Below are 14441 nucleotides of genomic sequence, written 5' to 3'. Positions count from 1 at the left end.
GAGTCATACCAGTGTGTGAGGGCATAACGCCAGACAGATTGGTGTTAAACATTCTCTAATTTGGTCACCTTGGGATTTACAACAAAGCCTCTGAGGCTGGAGCAGCATCAGTCTTAACAGAAAGAGTTTGTCATCTTGCGGCAGAGAAGCATAATAGAATCAGCACCTGAAACCCAGAAGCCCGGAGGCTTGTATTCTAAAGTCTTTCTTTTATTGAAGAAGATGGCTGGGTGAAATTCTGTCCCAATCTAAAAAGTCCAAACAAGTACTAGAGAAAGCAGGCATCTGAATCGTGACACTTCTGAGTGCTTTTTCCAACCCTGTCACACCACCATATATCTACGGGGTGCCCACTCCCAAATCACAATACAGGGAACAAATAAAAAGTCCCTCAAATTTATGTTTGATGGCCACAATGAAAGTTTAAAGTTCTGCCTTTTGGCCTCACTCTATAGACAGCACCTTTTCCTTATTTGGGATGCACATTTTATCCATATCTGATGACTGGCTTCTGAAGCCACTGAATGCCACTGTCTCTGCCAAGAGCCAACACAGCTGCGTGTGTCAAGGTGGAGGTCAAGCAGAGACAGGATTTTGCTTTTTTTTCTAGGAGTAGAATTAGTGCCAGTACATTCCAGTCTTCCTATCCAGCGATGTGGTACAAACGCATGCAGCTTGTGAAGACTTCTCAATCTTAGACACACTGCCCAGTGTGCAGAAACAAAGCCTCTTAGGTGTATATCGTTTTGCAGTCCTCTCACTTATTGTTTTCTCATGTGCATTCTGCCAGGGGAACAGGACACAGTGTGCCAAATCGCAGGGAGCTGGGAAACCTCTACATATGAGGAATTTGTAGCAGAGCCCGGTAGAAATCAGTGTTTTTAGAGGACAGCAATTGCATTAAGAAGTTTGATCAGACACCAGACTCCTCTCTTTGAAAAGATTTGGGGAGCACACCTCCAAGAGCTCTCAGCATACAGCCACTGCTGCAAAAACAAACTGCATAGTGCATAAACAAACCATAACCCGGGGCTCTGTATTTAGCTCTCAAAACCGTTCTTCATTTTATCAGTGACACTGAGGTTAAGATACACATGGGCATGACAATCCTGTTTTGCATTTGCAAACAGAGGCACAGCCCTCCTCCCCTTTAGCCAAAGGATCATAATAGTGTCATTGTCACTCATGCATGTATCTCGTCTCTGCAAGGATGCAGCAGATGTGCTCTGCAGGGACATTTCAGCATCCAGTGAGTGGAAGCTAGACACCTAGGGTCTAATGCTAGCCTTCCAAATTTATGGGAAACCCAGAACAGCAACTGTTTGCCACTTCACACTACGTAAAATTTCCTCCGAGGATGATTGGGTCCCAGAATTCAGTGGGATGCGTTTCCCATTCTGTGGTACTGGAATGTTGTGGACATTCTTCTCAACTATCAACCATCATAGCAGCTTCCTTCTCGTCACTTGTCTGCTTAATAGGTCTCTCCTTCTCTCTTTCAAACTTTTTAGATTGAGAATTAAGAAGTTAGCCTTGTCCACTTACAACCTTACTCCTAAAGTTGTTGACATCTTTCTGCGTGCCTCATGCTTATCCTTCGAAAAAGTCTATCGGAGAAGCCAAAAGGTGTTCTTTTTCACAATATTTTTGGAAAAAATGTTGAGCCATTTTAGTTTCAACTTTTACTCATCTTTCAGTGTACAGTTTGTCTGACAGAAAAAAATCCTTCACTTTGAATGGGTATTTAGCAGCAGCTTAGACCTGCACCTTATCTCCAGACCAAGGATCCTTATTCTTGCACACATGTAGAAAATCTCTTCCCTTCCATGGGGATCTTCATTTAGGTTTGACATGTCTTTTGGATTTCTCATTTCAGTTATTTCATCATTTCTATTATTTTAGATCTCTTCCTTACTTTCTAAAGTAAGGAGAGACTATATAGATCAGATCCCAGATGTTTTGTCAGTCACCCTATTCATAGGTCTACTATGATCAGGATGGATCATAAGCTCTTTATCACCTTTAAAGATTCACTTATCTGTTCATTGATCAATAAGCAAACAGTCCCCAGATGGCTTTCCATTTCTGCCCAAGTGTTTCAGGCCTCGTTCTTAGAGCGGCACAGCAGCCACTCCAGTGCCTTTTTATGAGGTGTACTGATCAGTCCGTGTGACAGATGGCTACCTGGCACTCTGTGACGTCCTCTTGAGCAGGACAGAGCTTGTTCCCAGAAGAGCAGTGCAGCAAAGCATCCTGGTATAATTTCAAGTATGAATACTGCCCACCCTACTTCCAAGCTGTTTGGATGCTGACTCATGTAATATCTGTGCACGTCAAAACAAGGTCTTACTTTTGGGAATGTCCTTGCAGATGCACAGGACAACTCCACAGATTTGTAAACACCTTCTCACCGCCCATCCTGATGATGGCTGTTGAGATTATTTCTCTTCACCTTATTGTTCTTGTCTTCATACCCTGTGTCTTCAGCCTGTATATAGTTGCAGAAAAATAAGGTGGTAATAATGTTGCTGTACCTATTGCGTCCACGATCTGCTATCTGATAGAGACATCTAGCCACAGATTCCTTGCTTTAGAATCTTCCACAGGTGCAAGCCAGCACCTAGAAACACTTTTCTCATAGCACATCTGCGTGTTATAAGAGAGCGTTGCATGACTGTATCCATGTCGTCCCCTGGATGTGACGTCAGCATAGTCCATGTAACCCCCTCACCGACGCGCCGTCATTTCCTGTTCTTTTTGCACACTTGCAACACAAATTCAGTACCCCTTTGTTAGGCTGGTTTCGGCCTAATTTGACATCTTCGTCAACGGAACAGTTTGTTGTCTGTCTTCAGGATATAAACCCTGTAGGTCCTGTGGATGACACATATCTACCACGGACCCCCACTCTATTTGTATGTGGTGCCTGGGTGAGCACCACAACTCCGTAGAGTGCAAAACGTGTTGTCAACTTCGGCCGAAAGCACTGCGGGAGCATTGTATTAAGCTTCTGGCGGCTTGGATGTCGGAACCTTCCCAGATTTCCCGTTGACCTCGCTCTCCTTCTCAGAGTAAGATGCGTTCGCAGGCTTGTTGCAGGAGTTGTTCTCATCGGCATCATTCACCATCAACTTCATGCATTAAGTCACAATGCAATAGGTTGAAGTCCTGGCTTATCCGGACTTCGTCATGCATGGCCTCCCAGCACTCCTCAGTGGAGGAGTCTCGGCATGAGTTCAGCCCGCATCTCCCTGCCTTCCCAGGGGCTGGGGCGAATTTGATCCAGATGCATGAGTATTATATTTCCCTTCATGCTATCTTTAGGAAATCACCTTCCCCTGGAGTGCCTGTGGGCCTCAAGGAGGTGCAAGATGCCTTGACTGTGTCTCAGGAGGCATGATCGCCCTCAACTTCATTTAGGCCTTCTGCTTCAGTTGATGAAGTCGCTTTGGTGCCGGTGCACAGCCCTTCTGGGTTTCCACCATGGGCACGACTGTGCTGATTATCGAGTACGGCGCCAGTCATACCAGTTATCCCTGACAGCCTCCCCCTGCATTCTGGGGAGTCCCCTCATATTTGGCCTTCTGAAGGACATGGTTTTGGATGTGGTGTGGAAGAGTTGTGATGTATACCTCTTGTAGGAAACTACCCTCTTTTCAGGATGGTTACCCCCCACTTTTTTCCTCCTGTCAGTATGCTTAGACTGTTTTCACTCGGATCCTGCTAACCAGGACATCAGTGATTGTGCTCGCTCCCTCGAAATGTGGTTACCTAGGATTTTGTGGACTCCACAATTGGCATACTGGTGTCCCGTTATAAGTCCCTAGTATATGGTACTTGGGTACTCAGGGCATTGGGACACCAGGGTCCCACAGCATGTTTTGTGTCTCCAATGGGAGGCCATTCAAAATGTGTCCGCCGGCTTGCCATTGCAGCCTGCGTGAAAAAGTGCATGCACCCTTTCACCACAGGTCACTACACCAGGTCACTGTATGTCATCCCTGTGGTAGGCCCTTCCAGCCCAAAGGACAGGGTGCAGGTCCCTGTGTGTGAGAGCATCCCTGCATGAGCCGAGGTGCCCCTACGAACTACAGTTCCATTGCACTGGACTTTGTAAGTGCGGGGAAGCCATTTTACCCATGTACTGGACACAGATCACGATCTGTGTCCAACTACATAATGGTAACTCCGAACCTGGGCATGTTTAGTATCAAACATGTCGGAATCATACCTCAATACTTTTGCCAATATTGGTTGTGTGATTCCATGCGCTCTGGGGGCTCCTTAGAGGACCCACTAGTATTGCTCCTACCAGCCTTCCAGGATTTTTCAGGCAGACAGGTTTCTGATGATCTGCTGCCTGACCAGCTCTGGAGGGAGAAGACAGAAAAAATTATTTCCTGTGGGAGAGGGAGGCAACACCCTCTCCCTTGGAAACGGGTGTTACAAGGCTAAGAAGGGGTAGCCTCCCCATTCCAACGGTTTGCTTTGAAGGCCTCCTTGCATAAACCGGTTTGCTCCAGCCCAGCTACCACCTGTCCCTGCTCTGGTGCAAAACTGTACAAAGGAAAGGGGAGTGACCACTCCCTGTACATCACTACTCCAGGGATGGTTTCCAGAGCTCCTCCAGGTGGCCACTCGATTCTGCCATCTTGAAACCAAGATGTGCAGAGGCCCCTGGGAGCATCTAAGTGGGCTGGTCAGGCAGGTGACGTCAGAGACACCGCCTGATAGGTGGTCACCTTGCAAGGAGATCAAACCCCCTTTTAGGGCTATTTATGGACTCCCTTGCGGATGGGTCCACAGATTCGACATTGTTTACTTCTGCTCCTGCTCCTTCAGGAACTGACAAGACTGCAACTCCAGAGATGACCTGCTTTGCAACATTGTTTCTCCGACTCCTTCCAGCAACTGCAAATGTCCCCGGTTGTGCATCTTCTGGGGTCGGCAAGACTTCAGCTGCACTAGGAAACCAGAAGGAATCTCCCTTGTAATGAAGGAGACACTCCCCTGTGTCTGCAGACACCTACAGCAACGATGTCCGGCTGCGTGCATCCGCTCTCCGCTGGACTGCGGGGATCCTGCATCACAGGTGTGGTCTGGAGCGGTCCCTTCGGTCCTCTCTGCCCACTGTCCAACTTGGGAGATGGTAAGCCCTTAACTCTCCTTGCAGGGCAGCCCCCCTGTGTGCCGTGACTCGTGGAGCTACCAAGGCTTGTTGTCTCCTGTTCCAAGGGAGGCTCCGAATAGCTCCGGCCTCCAGCACTTCATCCGTCCAAGGACAGTCTCTGCTCTGCTGCTCCAGCTCAGTGGGACTCCTCTCCAGGTGAGCTGGTTGGGTCTCACTGAGACTGCTTCTGCTGACTCTTCCAACTCCTAAGGGTCAACCTGGACTCCCTTCCAAGGGTCGAGACCCCTGGACCTTGCTGGTCCTCTTCAGCCGTGCAACTCTTCTTTTGCTCCTCTTGCATTTGCAAAGGCTTGTTGGTAGTTCTCCTAAGCCACTGACCATCTGTGACCCGACGTGGGACACCATCTGCACCACTCCAAGGACTCCTCTAGAGCTCCTGGATTCCAAAGCTGGTCTTCCACCGTTGACCCAGATCTTCATCCACAGAAGAGTGGGTAGTGCCTCCTGCCTCGACTGGACACTCCATTGTGGACTGGAGTCTGTCTGTCACCTTTGGTTTCCTCTGGTCTTGTCTTGTTCTTGCTCAATCCATTTACAAAGTCCTTTTGTTAGTACTTGGGAAAACCAGGTACTTAACTCTGCTCTCCTGGTTGCTGGGGTGTCACTAAGGTACTCCCCTCTTGGGGTCCCAAGTTCTCCCAGCTCCCCTATAACTGCTCCATACCTTTGGGTGGGGGAACTTCACTTTGCATTCCACTATTTTAGTATATGGTTTGACCCTTCCCTAGGGCCCTCACTATTTTCTGCAGTTCTTGCCAATGCTTGTTGTTTCTATGCTAATGTCTGATTGCTATTGTGTGTGTAAAAAAATATATGTTCGATGTTATGTGTACCTGCAGATACACATGCTCTGCATAGCTCATCCGACATCTAGTGTTTGGCTCAGAGTGTTACAAGCTGTTTATCTTTGAAGCCTCCCTGCTGTGTGACCTGACTTAAGGATGAGGTTCCCCTTCACAAAGCGCCCTAGAAACTCACACCAGCGATCAGCTTTAATCGTGGCTTCGTGCTCCTGGTGTGGAAAGTCACAAAAATGAACTGACCTCAGCGCACCAAGGTGGCGCCTATTTAGGTACTGCGTATGTCTTTTCCTACTGGGTGCCACAGAAAAAAATTATGCCATCTACTTGCTCACAGTTGTACTGCTCGAAAATTTCCAGATCAAGTCTGACAACCAGGGATAATTCTAGGGTAAGGAATCTGCGTCTTGATATGAGTGTTTACCAGATAAGGAGTTACCAAAAGTAAGTAACTTGTTGAAATGTCACATTTAGATGCCTTATTATAAACAGGGTGAAAATGAGGATCATCAATGTAAATCTCAAAACTACAGGATAAACGAGCTTTGAAAAGAGATTTCTTCTCTCTGTCAGCAGAAGTGACAGTTGGTGATAGGTCTCAGGTAAAAAGATCTCCTTATCTCTTTGGCCCAGAATTTAATACTGTTTCCCCCAAAACAATTCTCGGTACTTCAGTGCTGAAGATACGGTTGGTTCAAATCTTGGGCAGATCAAGAACGTAACAAATGTAAGGTTCACTGAAAGGTCAGCCAGAGATGTGTCATGGGACCCCCATACACATGACTTGGAGTAGAAATCTGAGCTTGGGTGGCTTCCACGGGGAGAAGGGGAGCTTAAGCCTCCACCTCATTGGCTGAAGTTTGGGTGCTTTGAAATGAGGTGGATGTGCTACTTAATGTACAATGTTGTTTCAGGCCTATGGCTATTTTACATTGTATACTGCTATTTTAGTGTACTGGAATTACAGTTAAGTAACATATTTATTTTTGCTAGTACATGGGAGTCTGCAAGAGCTCTGTTCTTTACTTGGATTTTAAAGCTTCACTGGTTGTTGGTTTGTGTTGGGATTCACAGCACCAGCTTGAGCATTTTTTTGGGCAATGGACAAAATATTATTTGAGAATAAGCCACTGCAGAATTCTTTAATACTTGTATCCAGATCATGATATCAGTGTATGGACGTTTTTCCAGAAGGGCAAAAAAAGAAAGCGAGGAGAGATTGTTCAATCAAAACAGTCTGAACAGTCAAGTTAAAGTGGCTTTGTAAATTGTTCCCCCTTTAAAAACGAACACCAGGGGAAGACATGTAGGGGGTCATAATGACCCCAGTGGTCGGTGTAAATGTGGCGATAGTACCACCAACAGGCTGGCGGTACATACTGCCACATTATGACATTGGCAGGTTGGCTGATGCCAACCTGCCAATGTACCACACCTACCGCCATGGCGGTAGCAGCCTCTGGGCTGGAGATAACAATCTCCAATCTGGCGGCCGCTACTGTCCCGCCTGCGGCATTTTGACCCTGCCTACCGCCATGGTTTTCATGGCGTTCGTGATGACACAGACCCACACACCCCCATAACACTCCCCAGACAAACCCCGCCCCTCCATCCACGCTCCCCCCCTTCCAATCCTCCCCCATACATGCACAGTCACAGGCACACACCACGCATTCACACACTCACTCACACTAGCATAAAGGCATTCATACACGCATTCATTCACGCACACATCCGTGCACACATTCAAACCGACACATTTTCATTCATTCACACACATGCGCACACACACACTCATTCGCATTTACGCAAACATTCAGACATTCATACACACACACAACACCCCCCACACCCTTACCCTGTCTGAAACCTGACTTACCTGCATCTAGGAAGTCTTCCGGCAGGGGACAGGACGTGGCGCTGCCACCACCAGCAGCGCCCACCAGCAGAACACCAACAGGCCGTATTATTTGACATACTACGGCTATCGGCGGTCTACTGGCGTGTCGCTGCTGGTGGTAGCAGAGCCATCCTTAACACCGTCCGCCAGCATGGCCACAGCCAGATTTCCACCCTTCTTGTGGCGGAAATCCAGCTGTGGTGCCACAATAGTCTTTTGGCAGCTGTCGCCGTGGCAGTATGCGGCACTTACCGCCAATGTTAAAATGTGGGCCATAGTCTTCTAGACATGAAAGCCCCTCTAAATCATGGTCCCCCAACTTCTTGCCCAAGATTTCTTTTTTTTTTGTTCAAGATGCCATTCTTCCAACATGGTTCTTGACCTTTAAATTGATAATGTCAGCACCTTAGCAACATGATTCTCGAAGCTGAAGCCCTTGTTGCCAACTGCAACATCTGTCCATTACGAGTATCACATATGGTGTCCTGCTCTTAAGCAACGGGGTGCTCTGCATCAACACTGAAGAGTGAAACATTGCACCAGATGGCAATGGAGAGGAAGAAGAAAATAAAGACAGAAAGAAACTACTTCCAGCAGCCAAGCTGATAATTGAGTAGAGAGAATGCTTCAAATGTGTCATTGGTCACAAATGAAAACTGAGTGGAAAGAGTACATTAGCTCCCTGAAGCGGATTTGAAAAAGAAAAAAAAAACTTGAAGGAACCAGTTTGGGTGACCTGTTTTTGTCGAACTTGTTTTCACAAAAGTTTCACCTTTAGTAACATACCGAGTTGATGAAACCGGCCTGGTGAATGCCCTTCTTGGCTTAAATTCCTAAAGGCAAGGTTTGAGTTTTCTGCAAGTTCTGGTGGGTTTCTTGTTTTCCTGTAAATTTGGAACCATCCCCCTTCAGCTGCCCTTACCCCACTTTTAAACCCCTCCATCATCATTTCTTATACTGTAGCAGTGCCCACCACCTACCTCCACATTGGTTTGTTGAAATTGTGCTCGGCTTAATATGAAGTTATTTTCTGCATTCTCAGGCAAGGTGGCATCACCTTTAACCCCGTTTAAGGAAGGAAAAAACACATAAACATGACTTAACAGGCTGAACGTTGGCCTCGTGGTGCGACATCTCCCAGGCATCATGCATGACTGGCCAGATAAATTGAGCAGGTCAGGGTCCAGGTGCAATGAGTAGGAGCTCAATCAGAAAGTGATCTGTTCTGCCATTGATGCGTATCAAGGATTTACCACTTCACACCAGGAAGCCCAGGCAATTGATCTGCCATCACCTCCAGGTTTCTAGAACCAAGATTAGTGCCAGACATATTTTCAGTGGACTGTGACAGAGAAGTTCCTTTATGCTTTATAACCGGTTCAGAGGAGAATGTTGGTGTCCGATGTTTCTAGCAGTTCTTAATTGGACAAAACAGATCTGGTTTTCCAACCTTCTCTCAAAGATTGAGTACTGTTGCTTTCAACAGGTGGCGACCATTTCCCTTCAGACTAGTGACACAGGCAGGATCCTACATTGTAGCGTAACCTCTTTGTGTGTTTCCGTAATCTGAGAGTTAGGAGGCTTGGAGCTGTCCGGCAATACATGGGAGTGCAAACCAAATTCAGAGAAGGCTTGAACAGTGCTACTCTTGATTGAAAGTGCAAAAAGTTCTATATATGTTGTGAACTGCCAAGTAGGGTCTGCAGCATTTCTCCCATTAATCTATATTTGACAGTGGTGATTTACTGCAGAAAGAGCTCCAGCTATGGCACCTTATTAGGCCAATCCTGCATTTAAGGACTTTCTCCAGGACTTGCTGTGTTTACTTTCACGGTTTACTTTCAAAGACAAAAAGCTGGTTTCTAGATTGAAAACAAATGTGTTGCTGGTGTCATGTCAAAACCCTTTGAAATGATGCATGACATTGACTGCAAGTTTCTAATTTAGGAAACACCTTCATGACAGCTGTCGTCTCCTGCCAGGATTGTGGTGAAGTTTCAGATATTTTCCTTAATAGAATGATTACGAGTTTCACTACAACATGGTCTTTTTTGGTACTCATCCGAATTTCAGACAAAGGTGGCTTCAGTTTTACTTCCACCAGACTGTTTCCTTGCCAGTGTTCATCTAGTCTTTCAAGTCTGAGGTATACCAAACCTTTCCATCTGTCAGGGCATGGAAGCTCCCTAACTGACTCAAGTTTGAAACTAGCCGTACAACATTTTGTAGAGGTTTGAAAACTTGTTGGTTCCACCAGTAGGTGTCCATTCCTGTCTAGACTTTCTGATTTTCCTTGCTTTGCGTTAGCCTCAGAGTCCTTTTAAATCCCTGGTTTTATTCATTACGTTTTTATGGTGCCAAAGAAGCATCCATATACAAGTGCTCTATAAATAAATATAATATGCTGAACTTTAAAGTAGTGCTCGGCTACTACATTAACAGGATTAGATGAGTTTGATATATGTCAACTGCTGGTGGCTTTACAGCAGCTCCAGTGGTCACTTGGTGGCCTAGGCCACCATTTCCAGCTAGCAGTCTACTGTATCAGATTAGCCTACTAGAAATGAAAAAGCAAAAACCAGGTAACCAGTGAATGCTCTCTCGAAGAGAAGTAGAGCTGTGACTGCGGCATTCATGACCAATGCACCATTTGCAAGAATTTGCTAGGCAACCATCTGGAGGTAATGACTGACTTTGTGAGCTTTACAGATTTGCTGCTGATGCAAAAGCCAAAGCTGCTGAGTACCAGATTGCAATGTTAGAAATATCACTTAACATGGAGATAGTATTGATTGACTTATTTTATCCCTTTCGTTTTTTATATTGAAAATAGTCTACTGTTCTGACAGTTCTTTTGCTTCTGCATGTTCTAGCTCTTAGTGCAGCAAACAGGGCGACCCTCCTATACCACTGTTGAAGTTGAGAGCCTTGAAAAATGAATGTATACACATCTTTGCATTTTTTAAGAAAGCATTGTAGTTTTGCTATCATATGCGAGAAAATAGGTCCTTTCTTTGAAATCAGTCATCTCTGGACAACTCTGAACTATGTCCTAACTTTCATTGCCACAGGGATTCTTGTGTTTTTGTGTAAACATTATTTTAGCCATTGCTGTGTACCTTAGCAAACTTGGTGGCATTCACTTTGATAAACGAGGCAATGTAATAACAGAATTTTTTTTCCATATGCCTCCATCTCCATACAGTTCGTTCTTTCACACTGAAAATTTGGAGTAATTCCCCAGAAAGAATAATTCCTGTATTTCAACCAAGATCCAATGTAGACATCCGTAGAGCAGCAACACATGCTATTCCAATTTGTAATCATTGTTCTATTGATATTCGTTCCAGAAAAGGTGCATACTTTGGCCAGGACATTTCTTGTTACCTTGTTTCATTGTCAGGTGTATGCTTTTTCCTCCTCACAGTATTGCTAGGCTTTAAAGTCTGGTACTCAGCCACTTGCCTTACATTTTTTCTATTCTCTCCTCTCAATTATATGGTTCTTCCTTTTGAAGCAGGAAACAACTTTAACAAAACAAACTGTCGGTAAAGAAAAGGGGTGGGGGCTTGATCACTTAATGGCTGGTATCTTGAGTAAAGTGTGTCTACCGTTGTTAGGCGTCCAGTAGCTCTTGTTCTGTAAGCTGCCAAATCGATAGGGCACCTTTTTTCCAACATCAGTTCCCTAAGAGGACATTCCGTTTTTACACCAGAAGGGGCTGAAGGATTATAGATCCAGAATTTACCATAGTGATTCACTTTTGTTGATCACTGAGCAGATGAAAGCCAGCACATTGGTAATGTTGTGGTTTGCCAATTATTAAAAGAGGGCGGGAGACTTTTCCAATTTTTAAATACAGCAGTGAAGTATAAAATAAAATACAAAAATCTTAAAAAGCTAGTTTTGCTTTTGATGTAGGGCAGGTTATGTCATTCATAAATATTTTATGGCAGTTACTGGTTATATGATGGAATCTATGGAGTGCTTAAACCAAATGTCCATGTATTGTACCTTATTACCATACCGTTCCATGGCACAATGTGTGCAGTATGTGCAATGACCTTTTGGCACAGGTGACGACCTTCTTTCTAAGCCGTATAGAGGAAGATAATTGAGGATTTGTGTGAACATTAGTTGGCGAGCATGCTATGCAAAGTATGATTTTAATTCTTGTAACAGTTGAAATAATTTTAGATCGTTTGTCAAGCCTTTCTGTATATATTGCCTTTTATGGCCTGTATTTTACATTGTGTGTTCTTTTTTTATCTTTTCAGAGGAAAGGAAACAGAGGGAAAAACTTGAGAGGGAGATGAATGAGCCTATTGCTGAACATGAAAGCAATTTAGAAATAGAGGAAGAGGAAGAGGAGGAGGAATTAGAGATTGAGATGGATAATGAAATAGAAAATTCCCACGGGGAATATATGGCTTCTTTAGATAGTAAAAAAGATTTAAAAGAAAAAGATATGGTGTTTAGATCTAAGTCGAGAAGCTCTAGCAGCAGCAGCAGCAAAAGTATTTCCAGCAGTAGTAGCAGTGCATCCAGTTCATCTTACGCCTCGTTTTCAGTAAGTAGCCGCAGTTCATCTCGCTCTTCATCTCCTAAAAGGAAGAAGAGACATAGTCGCAGCAGGTCCCCATTAAGGAAAAGTAGGCGTAGTAGAAGTTGGAGCTATTCTGGTAGAGCTAGAAAGGGAAGGAGTAAAAGCAAAGAAAAGATAAGTGAGAAAAAAGGATCCAGTACAAATAGGAGCATAGAGAGGGAGAAACGTCGACATCAAAGTCCACCTCGAGAAAGAAAAAGTAAAGAGAAACGTAGAAGCCACTCCAGGAATAGACAGACTAGCCGCAGTAGGAGCAGGGATAGACGTAGGAGTGATGATCAATACTGGGGCGAAGGCCTCCATAGAAGCCATAGTTCAAGCAGGCATAAACATAAGGCTGAAAGTCAGGAATGGGATAGTAGACCAGAAACTAACAGGAGCACAGAGAAAGACAAGAGAAAAAAGGAGAAAGAGAGGCAGCAGGATAAAAAAAAGGAAAAGCACTCCAGAGAAGAAAAAGACAGAAGAAGTGCTGTTTATGATGACAGGTTAAAAAGAAAAAGAGATAGCGAGAGATATTACTCTCGAAGTGAATCCTCTTCCTCCAAAGTGACACGTCAGGATTCTAGGCATGATAGTAAAAAAGAGAGAAACAAAGATTATAAAAAACATTCAGGGTCTGAATTCAGTGGTAGCAGTAGTTCTGAATCACCTGAAATCAGCAGAGAGCGAAAGACAAAGAAATCAAAACACCGGTCACAATCTGTGGAAAAATCTCAAAGGTCTGGTAAGAAGGCAAGCCGCAAACGCAAGTCTAAGTCACGATCAAGGTAGTACACATTTTAAGTATTTTTTATGTATTATGTATTGTACAGTTGTAAAATGTAAACATTTGAAAACTGGGTTTCAAAATTAAATTGGTTGTTTTGGTGAAAAATATTGCATGTTTTGTGATCTACGTAAAATGTTCTTCCATGCTTAAAGTATATTTTTATCCCTCTCCTTGCAGCAGCGCTAATTTTTCTTTACTTTTTTCATTTATTTTTCAGGTCAACAACCCCTCCCCGCCGTAAACGTTGAGTGAGGAAGGACCTGTGCCATTATATTATTTTTAAAAAAATTCCATGAGTTTTAAGGTCTTGTCTCATTATAGAGGCACATTATTGCTATGTAGGTGACACCACAGTCTTTTTTATTTGTAAATAGGTGTTTCTGCTGATGCTGCTCCAAATTAATTGAATGCAAAATAATATTTGTATACATTTTTTTGAAGATCGTAGTGCTCAGATTTAGAAGATTCCATTCACGTTGACCTTGTACTGTTCTTAAAACTGCTAATGAATGTCGGTGATGTTAATAAATCTCCTTTAGTTCATTTTTGTTAACCCTGTACATTTAATTTTAAAAGGAGCAGGATTTTTTTAATAAAAAATAAATACTTGAATTGTTTAAAACCGTTTTGCACGTGCTTCTATTTTTTTAATCTGACACACAAATGTAAATATTTTCTTGTTTTTAAAGGTATTGTTAAATAATTTGCAGGGAGGTGTGTAGAGATAAATAATGTAAGCAAACTTTTAGGTTAACTGTCAGATTTTTTCTTTGCCAAATTTGTAAAATTCAGTGTTTATGCATTTCAGTGCAAAACCAGCATTGGTAGTGCCAACAAGTCTGGCTTTTATGTTCTGCCGCTGCGCTCCCACAGCACACTGCACTTCAAACACTCTCATGGGCAGTCTTTTACCCCTGGTCTACTGCAAATAGAAGCGAGAACCAAAAAAAAGAGTGCATGCCTCTTCTAGGGCGATGGAACATGGCACAACCAAGAGTACATAAAAGGAACGAAACCTGTGAGAGGGCACACAGGCCTGAAGGGGACTCTTGCTGGAAATACCAGCAAGTGTCTTCTGCTCCCTGCACAATATGTTAAACAAGCACTATTTACACATAAGTAATCTGTGGAAGAAGTCACAATGGAAATTAACGAAAGCATCCCGAGATGCA

The 14441-nt window shown here is 44.1% G+C and overlaps 1 protein-coding gene across 2 annotated transcripts in view; it reads left to right on the top strand.

Annotated features, from left to right (window-relative positions):
• PNISR (PNN interacting serine and arginine rich protein) overlaps positions 1 to 13891 on the top strand; it is a 242349-nt gene extending 228458 nt beyond the window's left edge. For both annotated transcript variants that reach the window (XM_069235540.1, XM_069235539.1), the window contains exons 11-12: positions 12169 to 13267; positions 13487 to 13891. In XM_069235540.1, coding sequence (XP_069091641.1) covers positions 12169 to 13267; positions 13487 to 13517 — 1130 coding nt within the window. In that variant the 3' untranslated portion in view covers positions 13518 to 13891. The remainder of the gene's footprint in view (positions 1 to 12168; positions 13268 to 13486) is intronic.
• The last annotated feature ends 550 nt before the right edge of the window (positions 13892 to 14441 follow it).

This window comes from Pleurodeles waltl, chromosome 5 (assembly GCF_031143425.1).
Source record: "Pleurodeles waltl isolate 20211129_DDA chromosome 5, aPleWal1.hap1.20221129, whole genome shotgun sequence".
Taxonomy (NCBI): Eukaryota; Metazoa; Chordata; class Amphibia; order Caudata; family Salamandridae; genus Pleurodeles; species Pleurodeles waltl.
Note: the sequence above shows the minus strand (reverse complement) of the source record. Positions and strands in the feature narration are given on the sequence as shown.